At 37.5% G+C, this 23,825-nt stretch overlaps 2 protein-coding genes across 18 annotated transcripts in view; one reads left to right on the top strand and one right to left on the bottom strand.

Moving 5' to 3' along the window:
* LOC131677135 (complexin) overlaps positions 1–23,825 on the bottom strand; it is a 647,935-nt gene that overhangs the window by 574,777 nt on the left and 49,333 nt on the right. The window lies entirely within an intron of this gene.
* Positions 3,115–13,828, top strand: LOC131677128 (nose resistant to fluoxetine protein 6-like). 3 transcript variants are annotated; one of them, XM_058956749.1, is made up of 7 exons: positions 3,115–3,340; positions 10,177–10,521; positions 10,652–10,797; positions 10,894–11,134; positions 11,196–11,869; positions 11,924–12,601; positions 12,667–13,828. In XM_058956749.1, the coding sequence occupies exons 2-7, from the start codon at positions 10,398–10,400 to the stop codon at positions 12,850–12,852; spliced, it is 2,049 nt and encodes a 682-aa protein (XP_058812732.1). In that variant the 5' UTR covers positions 3,115–3,340; positions 10,177–10,397; the 3' UTR covers positions 12,853–13,828. The 3 variants fall into 3 exon arrangements, with proteins under 3 accessions (XP_058812732.1, XP_058812734.1, XP_058812733.1); XM_058956751.1 differs by lacking the exon at positions 3,115–3,340 and adding an exon at positions 3,387–3,440; XM_058956750.1 differs by lacking the exon at positions 3,115–3,340 and having other exon boundaries at positions 9,873–10,521.

The following is a 23,825-nucleotide window of genomic DNA, read 5'->3' as shown; positions in this document are numbered from 1 at the left end:
AAAATCTATCCTGAAAACGGGATCATAGTTATAAGAAAGGTTCAATGACACTGTATGGAAAAATGCATTTAATATTTTACGACTTTTGACTTTAAAAATGAGCTCAGCACCTCAAAATTAGCTTAAATTGTGATTTTCAGCCAAATTAGGTAACATTTGAGGTTTTGTCCGACTTTTGTTTGAAGACCCGCCACTGTGCGTCGTGAATTAGCATTGAACAAAAGAGAAAAAAATGTCCCTGATAGGATTTTCCAGTTTTCAACTGTAACGATAATATTTTAACTGCACAAAAGATAGACAGATTCATGAATAGGGGAATCGGGGGCAAGTCCGACACCGCGGGTAAGCCCTACACCCCATAACTTTTCCCAGATATCAAATTTTAAATCATACAATAATAACAGGATATCATTAGTACGATTATTTTGAGTATTTCGAGACACATATATGCCATATAGATTCATCCAACGTCACAAAATAAACAAAATATGCGAACGCAAAGTTTATGCGCACTTGGATGTTATTTTTTGTTGAAACATTTTAAGGTTTTAACAGCACAAAAGCTTTGAAAATTACCAGTATTTTGCCGCACATTCTAATTTATTCTGCCGGATTGTTGATCAACAGAGTTCCGAAAAATCATAACACGAACCGGATAGCTCACCACAAAAGGGTATGTTACTTCTAAGTGAATGAATCTTAGTAACAGGGGATATATTCTTCTTGCAAAACGGATCTTACTTCTTAGAATGGCTTCACAAGCGGTAATAAAGCTAGAAAAGATTAATGGGGAAAACCAAGTGTTGAACATTATTTATTAACACCACACATTCGTATGCTTTTCCTCTTGCTACGCGATGATATTCCAGAAAGCATGCATGTGCATCACACATACTCATATACACATAATTACACTTTATCACACATACACAACACATTTTTAATGAAAAAATGGACAAAAAGAAAGCTAACAAGGGTGTCGCTCTTGCCACTTCGGGGTGTCGGTCTTACCCGCAGCGTTTTTAAAATGTTATTTTTCTCCTTTTGGCAACCAATAATTTTTAATGAATCCAACACTGAAAAAATTATATCCTGTTAAGAACCATCTAAACAAGGATTATGCACAGAATATACAATTTTTGGAGCTTCGTGGTATTTTAGAAAAATGATTGCGCTTAGGGTGTCGGACTTGTCCCCGGTTCCCCTACTGAAATAGTAAAAAGTACTTCAACATGATACAGAAGAAATAAAGTCAGTAACTTGTAGGTCACGCTAGCCGTTAAACGATAAGCTTGCGTATGTAAAAATTAAAAATCCTGCATCTTGAGCTATTTTACCTTTGCACTTCTTCCCATATATTACCTCTACAAAGGATAGAGAACCGATTGAACGATTCAATGATTGGATATGATGATTGAATCAAGATTAGACTCATCGAGTGGCTAGCAAACCAAAAAAATAATATTCCAATCTGATTCACTCACATCCAAACATCATTCTAAGAAAATATTGAGAGAATGAGAGGCTCTCCGACTTAGAACGAACGGGAGTCAATTGAGTGCCGCACAGCTGCTATCGCTAATGAGCTTTGCGACAAGCTCAGTGTATACCTCCTGGCGTTTACTTCGTGAGACAAACACAACGGTTGGTAGCATGAGATGTATCAGAATATGAATACAGATGAATGAATTTCGAATGTATTTTTCCCATACCTGCCTACCGTCAAAAATTCAAGTTGGGCACTTTTAAGGAAAAAAAGTTATTTGAGAAAAACAATTTTTGTACAACAATCGGCAACATAATGTTTTGTTCATCCAGAAATTGTAGTCAATGCAATTTACCAAACCCTCAAGTTGTGTTCTATTTCAAATCGAATTTGATTGGCCATAAATGAAACAACATTTATTTAATTTTCAATCTTACCCATCCCCAAGGACCAAAGGAGTGACATTAACCTTCTTAGCCAAGTCACTCCCAACGATATATCCCAATCCCCTATAAACTGAAACGGACGGTACGGTTGTCCTCGTTTCTTCCTCATTCAAGATTCAAAACGATTTGTTAGTTAAATTATTCATTAAATGAATAAATTAATTGCCGTATAGTTTTGAAACACCTTTTAACCCAACTCTGCACAGTAGGCCTGGCCGTTTTAATATTTGCGACATATTACAAATAATATGCTTCAAATATTAATGTTGACAAGAAAAACACTAAAGAATAACTGCGGTGTTTTCCAGGATGCTTTTCAATACTGGCTGTGTAAGGGTTAGAATAGAATAGAATTACCCATAGTACATAAAATATGACGAAGTTGATAGAGGATCAAGATCCGCAACGGAGTATCTTGCCAAATCGCTTGCTACCGCTTCAAAATCAAATTAGTTAAAGTACAGGTTATCTTTTTGCAATAACGCGTTTTCCGAACCTCCCAAAATGCTAGTTGTGCTTCTTTCAAGTCAATAATCAAAAAACCCTACGTCTACACCCAGTAATCAATGGCGACCAACTATAAACAGCGATTTTTTTTTCGTCCACTTGGACCCCTCACAAAACCAATCACGCTAGATGAGATCCACAAAACATGCGTACGGCACTAATCACAGGTGTACTTATCGGCCGTACACTTCCCACGGTCCCAACGCACCACCACCTGCGTCCAACCCGCAAAGGATGCCGCCACTCATTAGCTACGCGGTCGACGGTGTTTGCCGAAAACAGCACTACTTTAGCAACTCATCGCGCGTCCGTCCGCCCCTGATCGATCGGCACCATTTCTTTCCAGCTTGACCCGGACCAGCCTGCCCCGTCTGTCGGGTAATTTAGCTATCTCACCCCTCGAAGCCCTAAACACAGCTGGACTGTCCGATATTGATGACCGCCAGGGTTGCCATCACCGCCACCAATCAATCTTTGCGTACACAAGTCGAATTTGTTTCCCGCTATCAGGACGGTATATAATTTATGCAAATAGTATGTGTGTACTGGCAACAATCAGCAAACAGACAGATATGACCACCAATGATCGCGCGAGCATATATGCAATCGAGCAGATCCGCGATATTCGCTTGAATTTTACGCGATGCCTTGCGGATCAGTCTAGTTCGGGACGCCGGTTCGAGTAGACGCGGTGGAAAATTCGGGCACGGAACGTTGAAAAGGCTAGGCTAGTGGAGTGCGCGCGGTTCGGAAGGGTGCAGATAAAATAATTTGGCGAACGAATTTGTGAAAGTCTTTCGGTTCATTTGCCGCTGGTTTGAGGGGGAGCGGAACGTGCAACCAAGCGCAAATCGGGTTTTTCGGTGTTTTTTTTTTCCTGGAGAATATGTGAACAACTGAGGTGTGAATTTTTGTCAGATGTGAATAGTGGCAATATTGGGTTTGGGAAAAAAATAAACTAACTAGTCAACAGACTTGGAGAAGCTCCTTGGAACGACCTGGTGATTTTATGGGACTGAGTTGTGTTTTGGACGGGATGGTTACAGTTTGGTGCATTTCGGTTTCTAGAATTTGGTATGAGCCGTCCAGGAAGTGAATTGTGCAATAAAAATATTGTTTTAATTCTGTGTGATTTTGGAATATTTTTTACGGAAAACTTGTGACGGAGTGACTCCTGTGATCATATCATTCTGGAAGAGATTTGTTAACAAGGAGGTCATAGTCTGGTGCATATGAAGTTACCTGTAGTGTTCCTTTAGTAAGGGTCTGGACAAGGGAGAATCGGCTGTATCAAAAACCATCAAGATATTTATTTCACGAGCGTGCGGCAATATTGAACGCTCATTTGTCCCAATCATTCTATTCTCCGACGCCAGAAATAAGCTGTTTCATCAAACATCGTAGTGAATGAAAAGGATAGTTTTTCCGATTTCCTTTTCAGGGGGCAAAAAAAAATTAATCAGCTAGCTGCATAATCCATCTCATTGGAAATCCCTGCTCGTGTTCATACGGCCAATCCGATTTTTACTTGAGACACAATAACTAACAATCGTGAATACTAACGCTATATCTCAGTTTAGAAATAGTGCGAACCATATTCCTAACAACGATGGCATTTGGTCATGTTCTGTACATTGTCTCTATTCTCTTCAAACTATAGAGGCATTTGGGACCCTTGTGTGCCTAAATGAATGGTAGTATACATTTCTCCAGCAACTCTTGCTTATACAGCTTTGAGTCAATTGTTCTGTTGGTTATGAAAAATTTGGTTGAGTCCTGGGTCACAAATGTTTTGCCAGATTGTTGGATTCCGTGAGAATGCACCAGTCCCGCATTAGTGAGCACGCTGTCGGTTTCAACTGCATGTGTGGGTACATAAACACGAAACACGATACTTCCGTGCATAATGATCGCAAAAAGTCATCTAATTTGCCTGTACAAGATTATTCAGTTTTAGCAGTACTCAGTCTATCGGGCCGAACCTTAGGTTTATCGAATATGGTCGAGTGTTGAGTTATCAAATCACATGATATAAAATGATTTTTTTGGTCCGAAAATAGATCATGTTAGAATTGGTCGAATTATGTGGCAAGTGTTTCAAGTACCGCATGGTATTGCGTTTATGGGCACTTCGATGTTGCCATTAGGTCGATCCTTTGTAGTAGGGTTTAATTCAAATTCCATGGAACCTGAGCAACTGTTTCTCATGGGAGATATCATTATCTGAAATCACATGAGTCAAGCAACCCGCGATTAGAAAGGCTAATCGGAGGCAATGGATGAAACCAAGTAAAATAAGAAGATATTTTTAGTCGTTGTGTCCTTTAGGTAAAGGGATGCTCCCGTTGAAAGTTGACTAATAATGAAAAATAATTTTTTTTATGAAACCCAAGACCAACAAGCCATCTTAAAATCAACAATAATATTAGAATGAGAAGTAACACTCAGTTCTGGAGTGATAATAGCAACAACAGTTAGCAAACAAGCTATCGCTGAGTCGTGTCAGTCTTTGCACCTTTGCGAAACGATTACAAAACCCGTAAAAAAGGGGTCTTTAAAACAACCATCAGCTAGTTTGCCAAACAGGCGTAGTCTGAAGTTTAGACATTGCGGGTAGAAACCATTCCGAAAACAATGCGCAAGTAAAACTTACATAATACAACAACACACCGGAGCTAAACGAAACCTGGAGATCTATTCCGATGTAAAAGAATTTCATCAGTTCCGCACTAAGTTTAAATTTGATATATCAGAAAGTGGCGGAAATGCCGGTTCGTTTCTAGATTGTACCATTTGATGTTTTATATCCTGCTAAAAGTGAAATCGAAATCTTATGAGTGGCTATAAAACTACCATAAATCCTCAATTGTCACTAGGGCGGAGACCAGGAGCTACTTCCCAAGTAACAAGTGTAGTTTTATAGCACGCTACAAGTGCAACATAAGTTTTATCAGTGGCTATAAAACAACCATAAAACCTCATTTGTTACTAGGGTAGCTTCGGTTTTGTGACAGCACTTGCTTGAGTTACTATATTTGGATAATACACAATAATAAAGATGGTAACAGAAAGTAACATATATTATAGACAAGTTATATGCATTTCAAACGAAACATTTTTCGTCAGAAAACATAATTTTCGTGTATTTGACGTTAATAGAAAAAAAAAGACCTGGGTAGCCTCATTTTTCTCAATTTCGGCTACCATCATCTGTCACCACGCAAGTTATTCATATTTTTGCAGAACATACTTTTCCGACGTTCTCGATGTAATGCAAAGTAAAATGCCCTGATAATATGGGTATTTTTTGTTAGGGGAAACTTTGCCACTGCGACCACTATTCAGGTTATCTTTTGTGGCTGAATAATATGGGTAATTCTGGCTTTATTATGGTTTATTCCTAAAGATTTAATGATAAAATAATATTCCCTTAAACGTTTGCTTGAAAATATTGTCAACTTTAGAAGTGTAACATGTTCTAGAAAGTTCGAAGATTTTTTTGATTTGTGGGGGTTTGTATTGCGTTGTTGGTAGACCGGTTGCCTGGTACGCAGCTCACATTGGTTCGATTCCCAATGACTCACGTAGGGCTAGAAATTTTTATAACCCGAAATATGAAGCGAAAGACCCTTTGGTTAAAACCTCCATAATAAAACAAAAAAGGATTTTTAAGTACTATGTCAACAGTGTTAGAACACAAATGTCGAAAAAGGTTTTTTTAGAACATTTCAAAAATCGATGTCAAAAAAAAGCTCAATTCTACCTATTACATTATCGTAAAGACATCAAATTTCCAGGATAAACCACCGAGTGCTAGAGATTTTGTTCGTCGAAAGTAGCATCCTGCCTCAATTTGTACGGCAAAATGGACCAGACGACAGTCACCCGAAATGATTTTGTGTTTATTCCTACCAGCTAGGATTGAAACCGAATGCAACTGCTTTTAAGCAGATTGTCACATATCTCGTCGTAGACCGCACCGTTGATCTTAACTTTGTGCGCGGACACATAGACGTGGTAATTTGATTTTTAGTCGATATTCATCTTATAATCAGATGAGTCTTTTCCAGGACAGGACCTACAGGCGGGAACAAAAAGTTAAGAAGACGAATAGGGAGACAGAGCCTTGGTACTATATTCTATTGTACTATTATAAAATCAGTGCTTTACTCTCTGAACCACCGGACTAGGGCTAAGGATATAGAAAATAGAAAAAAAGTCTGCAACAATGCAGAACATTACAGTGAAATATGTAGGTTCTGGTTACTCGATGGACGACTGAATAACAATATCGATTCGCATGCACAAATAATGTGCAAATAACCTTAACGAAGAATGCTCACAGCAGTGTATTTTTTATTTCGTACGCATTATATGAATGGTCAATGATATTTATCCGTCATGCGCCAAAAACATCTTTAACGCTTTCATGCCCAACTTTTTGCTAGCGTATATAGGCTTCCAAAACAATTTTTTCACTCAACATTGTTGGGGTCCAGAAACACAAAAATATTATTTGGGTCAAAATATTCTTGCAGTGCTAGAAATTTGCTCAATTTCTAATTCAGTCCAATTGCCTGGAAAATGTAGTCAAAATAGTCGGAACTGATAGGTTTGATCAGTTTTCAATACTATTTGAAGATAGCGAAGATATATCAAATTTATCACCGTCAGCTTAAGCTGTCTCTGGCAGCACTGCTCAACAGGAATCCGCTTCGAGTTGCGCGTGTGATGTTCGTGCTGTAGGTCCCGTGTTTGTTGGCTCATTCGACAGAGATGTTTTGTGTCGCTTTGGAGTCGCATCATATCAGCGTGGGTGTATGGTACAGGCGTAAGAGGGCACTTCTGAGAATGATAAAAAACATAAAAGGGGCAGTTAAACTTGCGTATTGATGGTTTTTAAGAAGACATATAGAGGTGATCGCAGCTTGCCAGTACATCTTGAATCGGGACGGTGGATGGTCTTCCTCGGGCTCGGAGGGTATCTATTAACTGAGACCTGGCGGAACTGTACGCGGTGCACGCCCAGACAATGTGCTCGATGTCGTGATAGCCGTCGCCACAAGCACAGATACCACCATCCACGAGCCCAATACGCCGGAGATGTGCATCCAGCGTGTAATGGTTTGCCATGAGTCGGGACATCACACGAATGAAGTCACGACCCACATCCATCCCCTTGAACCCAGGTTTCGTCGGTACCTTGGGGACTATCGAATGTAGCCACCTTCCTAGCTCCCCACTGCTCCAGAAGTTTACTAACTTTCGAGGGTCCTCTGATGAGTAATACTGAAAAATTAGTTGAAGCAAATTGGTCATTCATAAACGTCACCTTCTAGGACACCTACCTTAGCTAAGGAGTCCACCTTGTAATTGCCCGGAATGGAGCAATGAGAAGGGACCCACACCAAGGTAAACTGGAAAGATTTGTCAGATAAGAGTATACCGAATAGCAGGTACGGCGTAAACTAAAGCAGGGTTACTGGGTTAGTAGGAGGCGGTGAACTTCTGATTGAAAATACCGAAGCCAGTGGATCCTTCGAGGTTTAATCCGTCAGTATAAAACAATTTAGATCAGTCGACTTCTCGGAATTTATTATAAAAAATGTTTGTTGGAAGCACGCCCGACAGGACTTCGAGACTTATCGTATGGGTCGACTGCATGCAGCCTAAGGCGATACGCTAACAGCGATACTGAATTCTTTCGAGTTTGATGGTATGTATGTTCACAGCGAAGCGAAAGCAGAAGAATCCGTGTTCCATTACCGACAGTATCGTTGTTGATACAACCTAAATTAGGTCTCCTGGGTGGGCACCCCACCATGTTCCGGTTATTGTACGAAGAAAGTTGATCCTTTGTTGGCATTTCTGTTTCAGATACCTAATTTGGCATCCCCAAGTACCTTTCGAGTCGAACCAGACCCTAGATATCTTACTGTGAAGACCTAAGCGATAGTTTGTCCAATTAATAGAAGCTGGAGTTGTGTTGGTTCACGTCTCCTAGAAAATATAACTAGTTCAGTTTTCTCCGTTGAGAATTCGATGCCCTGCTTAATAGCCCCAGCAGACAAATTGTCCAAGGTATTCTGTAATGGTCCTTGTAGATCGACAGCTTTGGGTCCAGTAATAGAAACCATGTTATCGTCTGCAACTTGCCTTAACGTGCAGGAATTGTCAAGACATACATCAATGTCTTCGACATAGAAATTGTATAACAGGGGACTTAGACAGGAGCCCTGGGGAAGGCCATGTAACTAAATCGTGATGTCGATAAGTCACCATGCGAAAAAATCGACACCCATTGTATTGAGAATTGGAAATCACATTTGGTTTGACACGATTTAGCATACTTACACGCTTCCGGAGTCGAAGTAGAAAAGGTTTACATTAAAGAGCAGCTCATGAAATGAAGAATGAAAATTGTGATTTTTCATTCCACAAGTAGAAACATGAGCTGCTTCTAAAGTTTCTGTTAATATTTTGCAATGTGCAACGATATTTTTTGTTTCCATCCAGTGAAAAGAGTGGAATTACCCCAAAAATCAAAACTTTTCAATGCCTAACGTACATTATACCAATCATAGCGCACTTTAGGTATTGGGACACGGTTTGTGAAATTCAGCAGAATCCAATATGTGTGTAAAAAGTCTGTAAATTGCCTTGAAAGCCTGTTGCTTGTTATCATTGCGGGACCATTGGGTGATCTTAATTCGGAATGGTGCCCTCTTCCAGGATCAAATCATTAAATGGTTTCATAAAAACAAGAAGCAATTCCAAGAATTTTGGTAACCACATTACTAAGATTTTATTGAAATTCACTAATAGTATTCCAGCACTGAAACAGATCTCTGGAAATCCGGAATCCTGAAAAGCAGTCGAATGACATAAAGAGAAATAAATAAAATTAGATTTTGTTATCATGGCAGTACAAAAAGTTGGATTTAGTGTATCGAATTCATCTCATCAATAACTGGCATCGTTTTGGCAACCGGTTGTGACTTTTTCGATTTATTGTGTAACTTGTTGCCCGGACTGATGAGATGAATTCAAAACGGAAAACCCAAAATTCATTTTTAACATGTCCTTCATGCACAAATTCGATTTAAATCAAATTTTACCTTTAAGAAGAATCCTTGCATGGTGTCAACCGATTCGTTCGCAAGCAAAAAAGAAACAAGCTTTCGATTTCACTTTCTTCGTAACAAACCAGAGCTTCTGTGCTTATAATCCGAGACATTACTGGTGACCAGCCAGCCGAATAAGTTTTTAACTGGTTGCCAAGATGGTGCCTGTTACTGATGAGATGAAATTGAAGCACAGAAATTTTTATCCAAAGTATCTAAATTTAATGTAACAAAATTAACAGGGGCAAACACCAAAAACAGCGCGGTCACATAAAACTAAAGCGATTAATAAAGATCGAGATAGACAGTTTGGATAGTTTTGGAACTATCGCTTTTATTTAGAACTGATCTACAAATATTTTGACAGCTTATCTCACCATGCGACCAAAATTCACCAAGCGAGCCGAAAATGTTTAAATTTTACGATCTTTTAATGATATATAATCTTCTAAAACATCCAATCATCTTAGCGCCAGACGGTCTACCAAAACCCGTTCGATTCGACTCCTCCCCCCAACCGTCCACCGCTCCATCCACCACACAATGCGTCACGCCAGATGATCAATCAGTTCCAACCCCTAAAACACTCTTACCCGTTATTTACTGCTTCCAGTTCGAACCGATTAAAACGCAGAAGCTACTTCGGATAAGTGCCAGTTTGTTTGGTGTGTGTGTCGTTTTTTTCGTGTCTTATTTGCATTCACACAGCAGCTGATCCTCCCAGCAGCAGCAGCAGATTGGACCACACAGAGGAGGACCGAGCTGTGACGCCGCAGCTCCAGCTGTTTTGGTTTTTGCTTTTTTTTTATTGTTGCCATTTCGGTGTCGACCAACATGACGACCGCCGTAGGTCGAAGGCGTCGCCTAGCAGCGGAGTTCCGGTGGCTGAGGTTGCTCGCGTTGCTTCTAACCATCGGCTGCCGGTTGACACGCGCCCACGTTGATGATTTTATGGAATGTGAGTTTGCAAACGGGTGTCGTTAAAATCACGGTATCATATAAGTGATGAGTTGTTTTTTTTTGTTCTTTTCATTTTTGGATTTTGGTTGAACGGTTACCGGCTATTATTCGTTCGATCATTCACCCAGTGCCCGACTACATGAAGCTACCAAAACTGTTTGTGTATGACGATTTTGGTGATTGCGTTGATGAGAACCCGGAGAGCTTCGTGTTTTGCGTTGTGCACGCCCGGGTGTTGCCGGATGAGTCGTCGGAACTATGGCGGAATATCAGTGTAAGTGTTGAGGGTTTTACTCAACTTTGTGGCTTCCATTTCCACAATAATTAATTTCTGTCCCTCGACAATCTTTATTGATCGTAATTCTTACAGTACATATCCAACAGTTATCGCAACTATGATCACTCCAAACTGGAACGTGGAGTTTGCATCCAGAGCTGCGAGAATCAGATTCGTACCGCGGGTACCACAGGCCTATCCTCCAATCGGTCCTATGCCCAATTGGCACGGCATTGTGTCAGTAGTGAAATCAAGCGCCAGTACGGTCTGGATATTTCCCAGGACTTGACCGTTTACCACTGTTACACCGCCGATGACCTTCATCCAGCACTTGGTAAGACTTTATTGAATTGTCGCTTACCCTAACACCATAACACCTCCCATCCCCCGCACAGGAACACTGGAAGCATTGTTCTACCTTGTGTTGATAGTGCTAGCCGTCCTGGTGGCATCCGCTACTCTCTTCGACATGCAACTATCCAACCGAAAGGGTCATCCGAAGCTTCATTTCCAGCAACTACCGGAGAGTAAACGAGAAAGACTGCTGGTAGCGTTCTCTTTTCCTCGGAACTTCTACCGGTTGAAAGATTCCGTCGGTGGCAGCATACGACAAGATCTGCAGTTCCTGGAAGCATTCCGAGCTATTCACATGTTCCGGGTGATCATGCTGCACGTGTTCCTAGCTCACGACAAACTACCCCAGCGAAACACTTTCTTCATAGAGGCCATTCAGCATCGGGCAGCAACCGTCGTCTACATAGCCGAGTTCCAAAACTACATTCAAACGTTCCTGTCGATTTCGGGAATGCTGTTGGTGGTTAACTTCCTTGAACACATCCGGAAAAATCCAGATTTCGACCTGTCGGTCGCATGGGAAAAGCTGAAGGCTAGACTGTGCCGGATCGTACCGGCTTACGCGTTCGTCATTTTTCTCGAGTGTGCCTTCATGCGACGGATGATTGATGGTCCAATAGGACAGCACTTCATCGGCGAGGCTCAGGCCAATTGTCGACGCTGGTGGTGGGCGAATCTGCTCTTCATCAACAACTACATTCAAACGGATGAGCCGGTAAGTTGGCGAAGTTTGTTTAAAAACCGATTTCTTCTGATTTCGTTTCCTTAGTGCTTGATCCAATCGTGGTACCTCGCAGCGGACATGCAGCTGTTCCTCTACGGCCTAACGGTGATGATTTTGATCTGGCGATGGCCGCATCTGAAAGAATATATCTTCGGTACCGCTTTCCTCTGTGCCATAGTAATCCCGACCGTCGTTTCCTACGTGAATAACGTTTCGCCGGCCATGACTTCGCATCTCGAAAACGCACATCACTACAGCCGACAGCACACCTACCAGTACGATATCTACTTTCCCTTCCACCAGAACATCGGAGCTTACTCCTTCGGAATGCTAGCCGGTTTCATCTATCACCGCTGTCGTGACTCCAGAGCAACCCTCCTAAGGTCCAAACTATTTTTGGCACTTTTTAACATTTCCGTCATTCTTTACTTCCTTAGTTTGGGAACCGTTTACTGGGTGATCGCCTTCCGGGACAATATTCCACAGATTTTACAAGCTATTTACTCAACATTCTTCAAACAATCGTGGGCGATTCTGACAACGGTGCTGCAGCTGGGACTAGCCTTGTTCACCTTGAACTCCTGGTTCAAACGATTCTTCAGCCATCCGTTCTTCGGCGTCGTAGGGAAGCTGTGCTATAGCTTCTATCTGATCCATTTCACCATAATCGAACTGGTGTACGGTGGAACAATGAGCCCCATCTACTCGAACGAGCGGGTTATCGTAAGTTCTCTACTGTCCTAGTGCACAAATCCAAGACAACTTACGAATCAATTCTTCCGAAACAGGTGACATATGTAGCGCAAGTGTTCTGGTGGACGACGGTTGTCGGAATGGCGCTGGCAGTGGTGATCGAGTTGCCGAGTGCTGCCGCCCTTAAGGAACTGTTGGATCGGCGGAAGCTAAAAACCGACAAAATCCAACAGACGCAGATTTCGACGATTGATGGCCGCATCAAAGCGGACAGGTGCTGACATTGTGTGACTGTAGGATTTTTTACCCCACGTAGATTTAGCTCGTCATTATGCTAAGATAGGTTACGTAACACTTTTTTTCGTAATCATTGACACAGTATTTTAGATGATCTGACAAATTACACGTATTTATTAATAGATCAATCATCTGCTAGCAATTTATAAACAAACATGGCGACGAGTTTTGAATTATTTTTTATCACATTCCACTGAGTGTTGCTGACATCCAGGATTCAAACAGTAAGGATAGGTAAGTACCAAAGTGGATGAATTCCGGAGGCGTTCTTTTATGATGGTGGTTGACATTCAAATTGTGGAAGCACATATTGACTTAGCCGACTTCTTATTTTGCGTTCTCAGATCAAAGATTTCCAACTGAACGAAGATTCAAAAGTCATCGAACCAAGCATTGGTTTCGCTCGACTGAGCTTTAGTTTCCCTTCCTATAAACGTACCGGTATCCAGTGTAAGTACAGGTCATAAAACTACAGGTGAAACAAGATCCAGACAGTGATTCAGTGGTAGTTTAATCGTCTGCAATGCATATATAGCAACTGCACAACAGCTGAAAACAAAATGCACAAAAAAGACTCCCGTCCAAACAATCACGGCCAATTCGAAAATTTTCATGTTCATGGCTCGGAAGGTGAATGATCAAACAGAGGAAGGCCTTCGCAGAGTTATCCGAATCGGGGTAATTCACGTTCACTTTTTTCCAGTACTTGAAATGCGTTTATTGTCCTAGGTCCGGGGAACGTTGGTAGCACCTAGCTGAGCTTGATCTGCACTGGCGGCGGTTGATTAATCTGGAAGATACTTGAGTGGGTGCGGGAACAAGTTCAATGGAAGGTGGTGAGGTGATCTTTCTATTAAATCAAGGTTACAGTTTCTAGCCTTTGTTTGGACGGCAACAACCTTACAGTGGAACCGTTCAACCAGCGACAACAATGGAACCGGCTGAATTGAAATTAAAAGGTATAACTAAAAAGAAAAAATAATTAAATAAGTTAGATAAATTAGAAAAATTAAGAATAAATAAAATAAATAGAATAAATATAAGATAGGTAAAAATAAAATAGAAAAGAAGTTGGGTAAAATAACCTAAAAGAAATAAAACAAATGAAATGAATAAACTGTATAAACAACAAAATAAAGAAGAACATAATCAAAATAAAATAGTTGAAACTGTTAAAATAAATTCAATAAACGACTTAAAATAAAAATATAGCAAAATAAAATAACTAAACATACTGAATGATATTATATAAATAACAATTATTATTATTATTTGTTTGTAAAGAAGTTAACCTCAAGTTTCATTCAAATTAATACAACATAAGGAGAAACAAAAAGCGAGAAATATTGGTTGCTTTTGCGCGTGATACTATTTCTCGGAGAGGAATCGTTATTTCCATTATTTCAATCGCCGTCTTACTTGTTGGTGGTTCAGTTTGCTCTCTTCCTCTTTTTGTGTACGCTTATGTCGTCGTCGCTAGAGCAGTTCTGGTTTTCACCGTTGAATGTTTTTAACGGCTTCTTGTGTTTGTTTGAATGACTCTAGTTTGTCTGTGTCTTCTTTTTTGGTTATTCACTCGCTAGATGTACCAGATGTTGGTTTTAGAATATCGAGAATTATTGTTGGACCGGTTGTCTGTAGTTTAGCAATCGAAGGCTATTTGTTGAAGTATGTTACATTAAAACCATTTTCTTTCGCAGTGTTGGCGCATAATTTACCGTAGTGCACAATCTGATTGCAGAGCTGGCATGCATGTTGTTCGTCACTTTAAACTGATTTAACGTTGTCAGTTCCACATTCCTTGTATGATGCAGTTGGATGTGGGACGCCGCCGAAAGATCAAGCTACACTTTCCACATTTGTCAACTGCTCCATCTTGCGCGCTCTAGGTCTTGGTTGGGGAAAGTCGATCGCAACTGTACTTTCCTTTGGTGAGCCAACTTTTTATTAATTCACTCATGTCGCTCATAATAGGGAACCAATGAGACTTTTCTGTTTCTGGCGCGTGGAAGTAACCGACCGACGCAGGGCTACATTTATTCGATTTCTTTTCTGTGAACAAGCGGTGCGTTTTTAGCTTCTCTGATGGATGATCAAGGGGTAGAATAATTATAAATTAAACGACAAATTAAAGGAAAAAAAAAGAAATAAATAGCGTGACTGAAATTAATAAAAACCTAAAATAACTAAAATAATAAAAGTGACAAGCCAAAATATTTTATATTTATAATCGCTTGAATTAAATAAAAATACATGAGATGCGACGAAAAAATAAATCAAAGAAAAATAGAAAATAATGTAGAAAATCTATAGAAAATAAATAAAATAAAAAAATAAAATAATTAAACATGAATTAGAAAATAAATTATACAAATAAAACAAAACAATTTGAATTCATAAAATGCATGAAGTAAACAGAAAAGATAAAATCAACAGCATAATAAATTAAAGAAAGTGAAATGAGCAACAGAATCATATGAAGAACATAAATAAATAAAATAATATAAAGAAGGAGATAAGAAGAATAAAATACATGGGATCCTTGAAAAAATAACATAAACGAAGCAAAATTAAATGAGTAAAAAAAATGAAATAAATCAAACAATAACAAGTATGATACACAAAAAATGAAGAAAGTAAGTAAAATACACAAAAAACAGGTCAAAATGAATAGAATAAACAAGATTGATAAAATAAATACAATGAATAAAATAAATAAAATTAACTAAATCGAAGTAATGAAGAAAAAATATTTAAAAAATAAATATTCAAAACAAAAAAAAACATATAATAAATAAAATTAAAAATAAATATTATAAATCAAATGAGACAAAAAATTAAGGAAAAAATTTATGAATTGTAAATAAATTAAAAAAATAGATTCAAAGAAATAAATAAAATACACAAAATAAACGATGTATAAAATAAACAAAGTAAATGAAATAAAAAATAAAATGAATAACACAAACAAAACAAATAAAATGAATCAAATACATCACACAAATGAAATAAAAAAGGTTACTTAAATAGATGAAATAAAATAATTTAAATAAAATCTTTCACCTGGGTTCGATTTTCCATCACAGGATTAGAGAACTTTCTAAAGAGATTTTTCTATCCCGAAAACAAAGTCAAATGACCTTAAGGCTAAAACCTCAATAAACGAAACAAAAAATAAGTGAAATGAAATAAATGAAGTAAATAAAATAAATGAAATAAATAACAGGAATAAAATAAATACAGAAAAAAATGAATAAAAAATAGAACAAAATAAAAAGTATAAAAAAAATAAATAAAATAGTATAAATAAAATGAATAAAATAAATAAAATGAATAATATAAATAAAATAAATGAAATGAATATATATTCAGCCTTACCCGGATTACTTTGGATTGATTTTTCGATCGAATGTGGTTCGAGCTAACATCCGTTTTCTTTTGCTGTCGCTGCAAATTACATTCGTCCGAAAAAACCGTAATCTTCCGTAAAGGGACTATCCATAAATGACGTAGCATTATATGGGGGAGGGGGGAGTTTTGTATTTTGTGATGATGTGTGACGACAGGGGGATAGGGGGTCATGCCACGCTACGTTGCTTTTTTAAAGGGGAATAGGGGTTGACCAGATGTCACGACAATCTTGCCCGTTTCATTTAACTAACATCGTTTTTGATTTTTTTTAAATTTTACGGAGACAAGGAGGGGGTGAGGGTTACCATCAAGCTACGTAATTACCAGGGGGGTATATAGAAGTTTGTGACGAAATGCTACGATGGGGGAGGGAGGTGTTAAAATCATTCAAAAAATGCTACGTCATTTATGGATCGTCCCAAAGCAGAATAAGGCTGATTAACAAAAATAACAAACGACCAGTACACATACTAAAATGGTAACGAAAAATCTCCTTCTTACAGCATCGTCTAACCGAGCATCACCATGCTTCTTATTCGACTAGCGAACGATGAGTACCTTCGCAAAGTTCGATTAGGGATCATCCATAAATGACGTAGCATTATATGGGGGATGCATTTTGTGATGATGTGTGACGACGGGGGTCATGTCAGGCTACGTAGTTTTTTAAAGGGGAATAACTAACATCGTTTTTCTTTTTTTTTAATTTGCGGGGAAGAGGGGGGGAGAGTTACCGTCAAGCTACGTAATTACCAGGGGGGGGGTACTTAGAGGTTTGTGACGAAATGCTACGATGGGGGAGGGGTGTGTTAAAAATTACTCAACAAATGCTACGTCATTTTTGGATGGTCCCTTAGGTCTCTTAGGTGATCCATATTGATGGTTCTGCCTGTGATGGATTGCGGAAATTTCGGTTTTTCGAAGGGTTCTCTGGAAATCTGTTATTAGATTTATTCATAGATGCTACACAAACTTTGAAAAACTATACTAAATTTGTGAATACTTTAATAACTGATCAGTGTTATGATTGAGTAAGTCCGTTCAGTATAATAAATGTTACTAATGTTTAATATCTTCAAAGGTAAATCGTAGTCACGACAAAAGGAAAGTAAATTTTGATTTCGTAGAATGTGGAAAGCTGAAAAAACAGCAAACCCACTAATAGGAAGTACTGAATCCGCAATAAATGGTACTGAAATACTCATAAATCTTCAGAAAATATTGTGGATTTCTCTAAAATTTGAAATTTTTGACATTTTCTTAAGACTTTATTTTTAGATCATTCTAAAGACTGTGGATTTTTTGGAACATTATAATTTTTCAGATACTCTCTCAAAGCCAACAACATCTACTGGATTTTTACAGTAAAATCATTCTGATATATTTTAGAATCTTTACAAATCCATTTTTTTTTATTTTCAGAAATCATTTGAATTTTTTAAAGCTTCCGAATTTTTTTGAATTTTTTTAAAACAGTCTAATCACTTCCAAAATCTTCTGAAATCTCCTGAAATCACCCGTCATGAAATTTCCTGAAATATTTTGAAATCTAATAAAAAAATATGCACGGACTTTAACCCATATAGTGAAACGATTCCACATATTGTTTGACTGATACCCTGTACAGGTCGTTAGGCTCTTAAATCCTACGATGTTTATTAGTGTTCTAAGATCCTCTGTTATCTCTTTAAACCCTAACAAACTTCTGAATTCTTCGGAATCTTAAAAAACGTATCAAATCTTCTGAAATCGCTTAAAATCTTCTAAAATTTCCTAAAATATTCTGAAATACCCGTAAAGCTTCTAAAATTTTCCAAAATCTTCAGAAATCGTTTAAACTTCGACAAATCTTCAGAAATATTTCTAAATTTTTCAGAATTTCGCTAAAATCCCCTAAAAAATTTCGGGAACTTCCTGAAACCTTTTAAAGTCTTCTAGCTTTCCAAAGCTTCGGAAATCTTTGAAATTTCATGAAATCTTTTGAAGTCTTCTAAGATCTTCTGGAATCTCTTTAAATTTTAACAAAACTTCTCAACTCTTCGAAATCTTAAAAAAGGGATTTTATAAATCTTCTAAAATATCCTAAAATCATCTTAAAAAAAGGGATTTGATAAATCTTCTAAAATATCCTAAAATCATTTGAACTTCAGATTTGTGATTTGAAATTTTCGGAAATCTGAAATTTTTAGAAATTAACTAAAATCTTCTTAAATCTTCCGACACTTTCTCAAACCTTATAAAATCTTAGAACTTCCAAAGACATCGGAAATCTTCGAAATTTCATGAGTTTTTTAAATCCTTTGAAATTTTTTGAGATGATCTGGAATCTCCTTAAATCTTACCAAAATTTTCTAAATGCTTCCGAATCTTGAAAAATCTTACCAAATGTTCTGAAATCGCATGAAATCTTCTAAAGATTCTCGAACCTTCTGAGATACCCGTAATCTGTTAAAAGCTTCTTTTGAAATCTTCAGAAATTTACTATTCTTAAATCTTCCGTAATTTTCTCAAATCTTTTAAAATCTGCTAACAACTGCAACAATCGTTTGAAATCTCTAATAACTTTTTGAGTCTCCTTAATTCTTTTGAATTATTCGGAATCTTAGAAAGTCCTCCTATATCTTCTAATTTTTTTTGGAAAATTCCTAACATTTTCTGAACTTTTTTGAGCACATCTGAATTTTTTTGAAATATTTCAATTCCTACTGAAATTTTCCGAGCGCTTTTGAAATCTTTTAAAATATTCTGAATCCCTGGAATCTTCCTATATTTTCGAATATTATTTGAAACCTTTTGAAATGTCCAGAAATAGATGATTTGTTTTGAAACCCACTAAAATCCTCTTAAATCTTCTAAAACTTTTGCAAACCTCCTGAAATCTTCGGACATCTTCGAAATCATGTAAAATCTCTTAAGTTTTGGATTTTTTTTAATCTTCCGAGATTTTCTGGAATCTTCTTAAATTATATTAATTATGAATTCTCCGGAATATTAAAAAATCCTCCCGAATATTTTGAAATTCCTGAAAATCTAAAATTTCCAGAAATCAACTGAATTCTTTTGAAATTTTCTAAAATATTTTTAAATTTTTCAATACTTTCTCAAATTTTCTAAAATCTGCCTATATCTTTTATAATGTTTTAAAAACCTGACATCTTTTGGAATCTCCTAAAAAAATTTGAAAGCTTCCGATATTTTCTTATTTCTTTTGACATTTTCTTCAATCATCTTAAATTCTTCATGCCCATGATGCTGATGAATATTTCACATAAAACATGGATATAATGTGTTTTGAAAAAGTTAAAAATCTACGGAAATCATTCAGAATCTTTTCAAACCTTCTGAAATCTTCTAAAAAGATGGATGGTTCTGTAATCACTTCGAAACTGTCTTATAGCTTCTGAAAGTTCCCAAAATCCTCAAATATCTTTTGAAATCTCTTTATCCTCCTCTTTTAACTAGGTAAAAAATTGAAAACTTGTAAGGCTTTGGTGGATATTGTTTCTCGTTCGTTTCATAGAACCAAATATGAGTCCAAAGTTTTTTTTTATCTAAGATAGACACGATCTTTGCAAAATTCGAATATAAATAATAAATATAAGGCTTAAAAAAATAGTATACCGATTATTTTTGTGTCCAAAAAGGCCTGTAAAGATTAACTTTTCTACGTCCGTAGTCTATCTGCAGTAGACTTTATGAGCTTTAAAATGAATGTGAATGTCAGTTTACGGAAAAATGCCAAAGAGCTAAGACGATACACACTCCATATGTTTGCATTTCACGACTGTTGCCGAAATAAGTTGCATCGCTCTTATGTATAGATTCTAGTAATTTTCAAGTTAAGCTTTGAGAACCATTTCAAACAAACTGTATATAGTAATGAATGCTGCTTCCACCAATGGCTGAAAGACCCAATTAGTGGAGCAGGTCGATCGATATTATTGCCGAACGTGTACATAGCTCAGTTGAGTATCCGAGCTGAGGACACAACAAACTTTTGCAGATAATATAAACAATTTTCTGTTTTTTTTCTAGTGAAAGCCCCGAGTTTCGAAAACGAAAGGATCTTAAAGGGATTTGCCTGGAGTAAACACGCTATCGATTGATTTCAAGGGTTGACATATTAAACAATCTGTTAGCGAAATGAAAAATTTTGTGAAAAAAAATGTGACCTATTCGGAATTTAGAAGCTGATTGTGTTCTCAATTGTTAATCGTATAGTTTGAAACTGCACAAATGCTGCTAAATAAAAAAAAATTAGGAACTTTTCTAGGTTGAAGTTATTTAAACATAGCTGTACAGGTCTTTTTTGGAAAATTGATATTTTTCTGACAATTTTTTATTATTTTGATTATAGAGGTTTTAACCTTAAGGTCATTCGCTTCTTCGGGTTAGAAAAATCTCAAATAAATCTCTAACCCTATGTGCAGTGTTGGGATTTGAACCCAGGTGAGCTGCGTACAAGGCAATGGTACAACCACTATATGCGCGACCCATACTACTACGTATCTTTTGAAGATTATTTTGGTGTCATGTTTGACTTTTTGCGTTAAATGGAGAAATTATGCGAGTTCTCGACGCGTGGACTTTCTATTTCAATTAGAATTGTAGGAACTAAACAAATAGAATTAAGCGGTATTGTGATTTATATTGCACATGAAAACAGTCTTATTTTTAAAAATAAGAAAAGAGAACATCCACTGACATACGACAAACATGATTTTTAGGAATGCAGGTTTTATATGTGAAAACCAAACAACTCGAAGTATTATAATCAACCTTAAAAACATTAGGAAGTACGATTTTTTGCTGTTCTGGACAACGTAGTCCTAATGGAGAATATGGGTTCAATCTGCCCTTGTTATTTTGCTAATTGGATTAAAAAACGATACGAGAAAAGTTTTTTTTTTCAATCTGACTAGTGTTCAGGGGATCTAAAAAGTCTTGAGATGGCCTTAGTCAATGTGATACCAGTTTAGAAATGCCCAAATACAGTGACCCGAAAACAGAAATTAATGCGAAGAAACTTTAAAAAATCAATTGGTTAGTAATCAGGCCCTCAACCCCTTTTAGGGTTCCATTTTTTTACTTGTATGATAATTGTCACATCGTTTCGTTTATATAGCTGTCGCTTACTCATAAACCGAGGACCGGCACAGTAAAAATCAACTTTTAGTTGAAAACAATCGAACAATCTAAATTAAGCAAACAAAACTGGATGCGAAAGTCAATATTTGCATATAAAACAAGAGCTGAATTAATTTGGCCACTCTAAATGGCGATATATCCAAAAATATTGCAAACATTGAACCAAGCCCCTTGCGATTATGATTAAAAACCTGTCTGTGGTCGTTCGGCGCAGACTGTTTCTCGTTGCGTTTATCCGCCTTACGTAACTCGTACCGATGACCCGTACGGTGCGTTACGGGGTTTTCAGCCACCGGTGAAATACTCTAGCGATAGTCAAAAGTTTGGATGCGATATTTGGAAAGAATAGTCCGAGAAAGACATATGCAACCAGTGAACCGTTGTGGGAATTTAACGCATCTTGAGAAGTTGACTAGGAATTGAAAATTGTTCTCAAGTTTAGTGGGAAGTATAGTTCGCACTGATTACTCTAAACGGTACACAATAGAGCAATTCCCGAATCGGTATCAAGTTTCCTACTTTTAAATCGATTTGATTCTGAAGTAGGTCTCATATCCCATTTTTCCGATTTCCGAAAAGGTTTTTAAGTAAATGCGTTCCCTTCAAAATGTTCCTTCTGAATCCGTATCTCACAGTTTTGAGGCCAACTTTTGGCGTGCCTAAAATACTTACCAACGATTTTGATACACCAAATTTTTGGAAAGCACGTTTTTCAGTTCAAATGGAGCTTACCTGCAAGAGAAGAACAATTTTTCCAGTATTAATAATTAGTAAAAACTCAAGTAATGTGTTGTCTTATGATACGCTTAGAATTAATGACAAATAATCAGTTTCGACCAGTTTGAATCTAGACTGAAATATGAACTAATGTATGTATGTGTGTGTATGTGTGTATGTGGGAAAAAATGTCACCTCTGTTTCTCAGAGATGGCTGGACCGATTTGCACAAACTAAGTCTCAAATGAAAGGTACAACCTTCCCATCGGCTGCTATTGAATTTTTTTTTATTGATTGGACTTCCGGTTCCAGAGTTACGGGTTGAAGAGTGCGTCCACACAGCAAATTCCCATATAAACTGAAATGAAAAATTCTCAAAGGGGGGAGTAAGGGAAAATTTCAAAATCGAATTTGCATTTTTGATGCCAAATGACTTTAAAATGTATGAAACGTTGAGATTTGATGAAATCTCGAAAAAAAAATGTTGACTAAAATTGACTTTTTTGGACGTTGGCATATTTTTGCCTTTCTCATATAGAAATTTGTTTGACCTATAAAGGCTTAGGTAGGAGTATGCGATGAGGGGTTGCTACTTTAAATTTAAAACTACTTTAAAATTTCTTAACAAGTTGAAAATTTTCAGCACGGTCCGGACCACCGGATCTTCCTCATTGATCCGCCGCTGGTTTTAAGCGATGTTTCAGTGTCGACACATAGTATCTCAAGATCCTGCCTGTCGATCCATTGTATGTATGTGCAAATCGTACGGAATATGTAATATACATTTCCGTCATTGTATTAAACATAACCAGCCATGGAATCGCAGTTTGGACAAATGAGAAAGGCACAATTGCACCACTAGGTGGATTGAAACAGTTTTTTTTTCATTTGAATGTTTCTACAAGTAATTTCGGAAACTTTTTTCTTCAATTCAACTGCTTACATTTTGGTTTGCACATCAGTTTGTCGAGATACCAATCTTACCAAGAATCAATAAGCAGAACCTTAACACCACATTTCTTCCCGGAATTTTACCTTCTACACCGGCTTCGACTTGTAGCGTATAGTACAAACACGTGTACGACCGATCTCCCCGAGCCATCGACCACCACCGTGACCATAATTAAAATAAAAAATGCAAATTTCAACATTCGACCTGTTTGCCAATTCACCAATGCCCAGCTGTGGACAATCACCCCGTTGACCCTGTTCAGGGTCACGCAAAAAAAAATAAATGTGATTCAACCGCACCCACGAGACGAAACAGCAAATTAACGCTTCGCCAAACAATGGTGCTGGAAAAATGAAAAGTACTCCGTCTGCCGATTTACTACACACTGTCATCAATTAGCACCTCCCGGTTTGGTAAAACCGCTGGCCAATTCACGGCGGCCGATAGCAATGACAACGGCAGAGATAAAACTGCAATTGACACTGGTAATTCCTACAATTTTTTAAGTATATTCCCATCCAGCTATATTGGAATTGCTGGTTACAAACCCTGAGGATCATGGATGATAATTTTGAGCTCTGATAATTTGTATTTGTAATTGTAGCGGCTTACGAACTGTAATGCTCTGGAGTGGGGTAATAGCAGCAGTTTTCCAAAAAAAGTCCAACATAAACCACAAAGTTCTTTGAAATTGAAGAATATTAAGAGAAACACGCAAAAGTTCAAACG

Source organism: Topomyia yanbarensis, chromosome 1, assembly GCF_030247195.1.
Source record: "Topomyia yanbarensis strain Yona2022 chromosome 1, ASM3024719v1, whole genome shotgun sequence".
Lineage (NCBI taxonomy): Eukaryota > Metazoa > Arthropoda > Insecta > Diptera > Culicidae > Topomyia > Topomyia yanbarensis.
The sequence above is the reverse complement of the archived record's forward strand: the minus strand, read 5'-3'. Positions and strand labels throughout refer to the sequence as shown.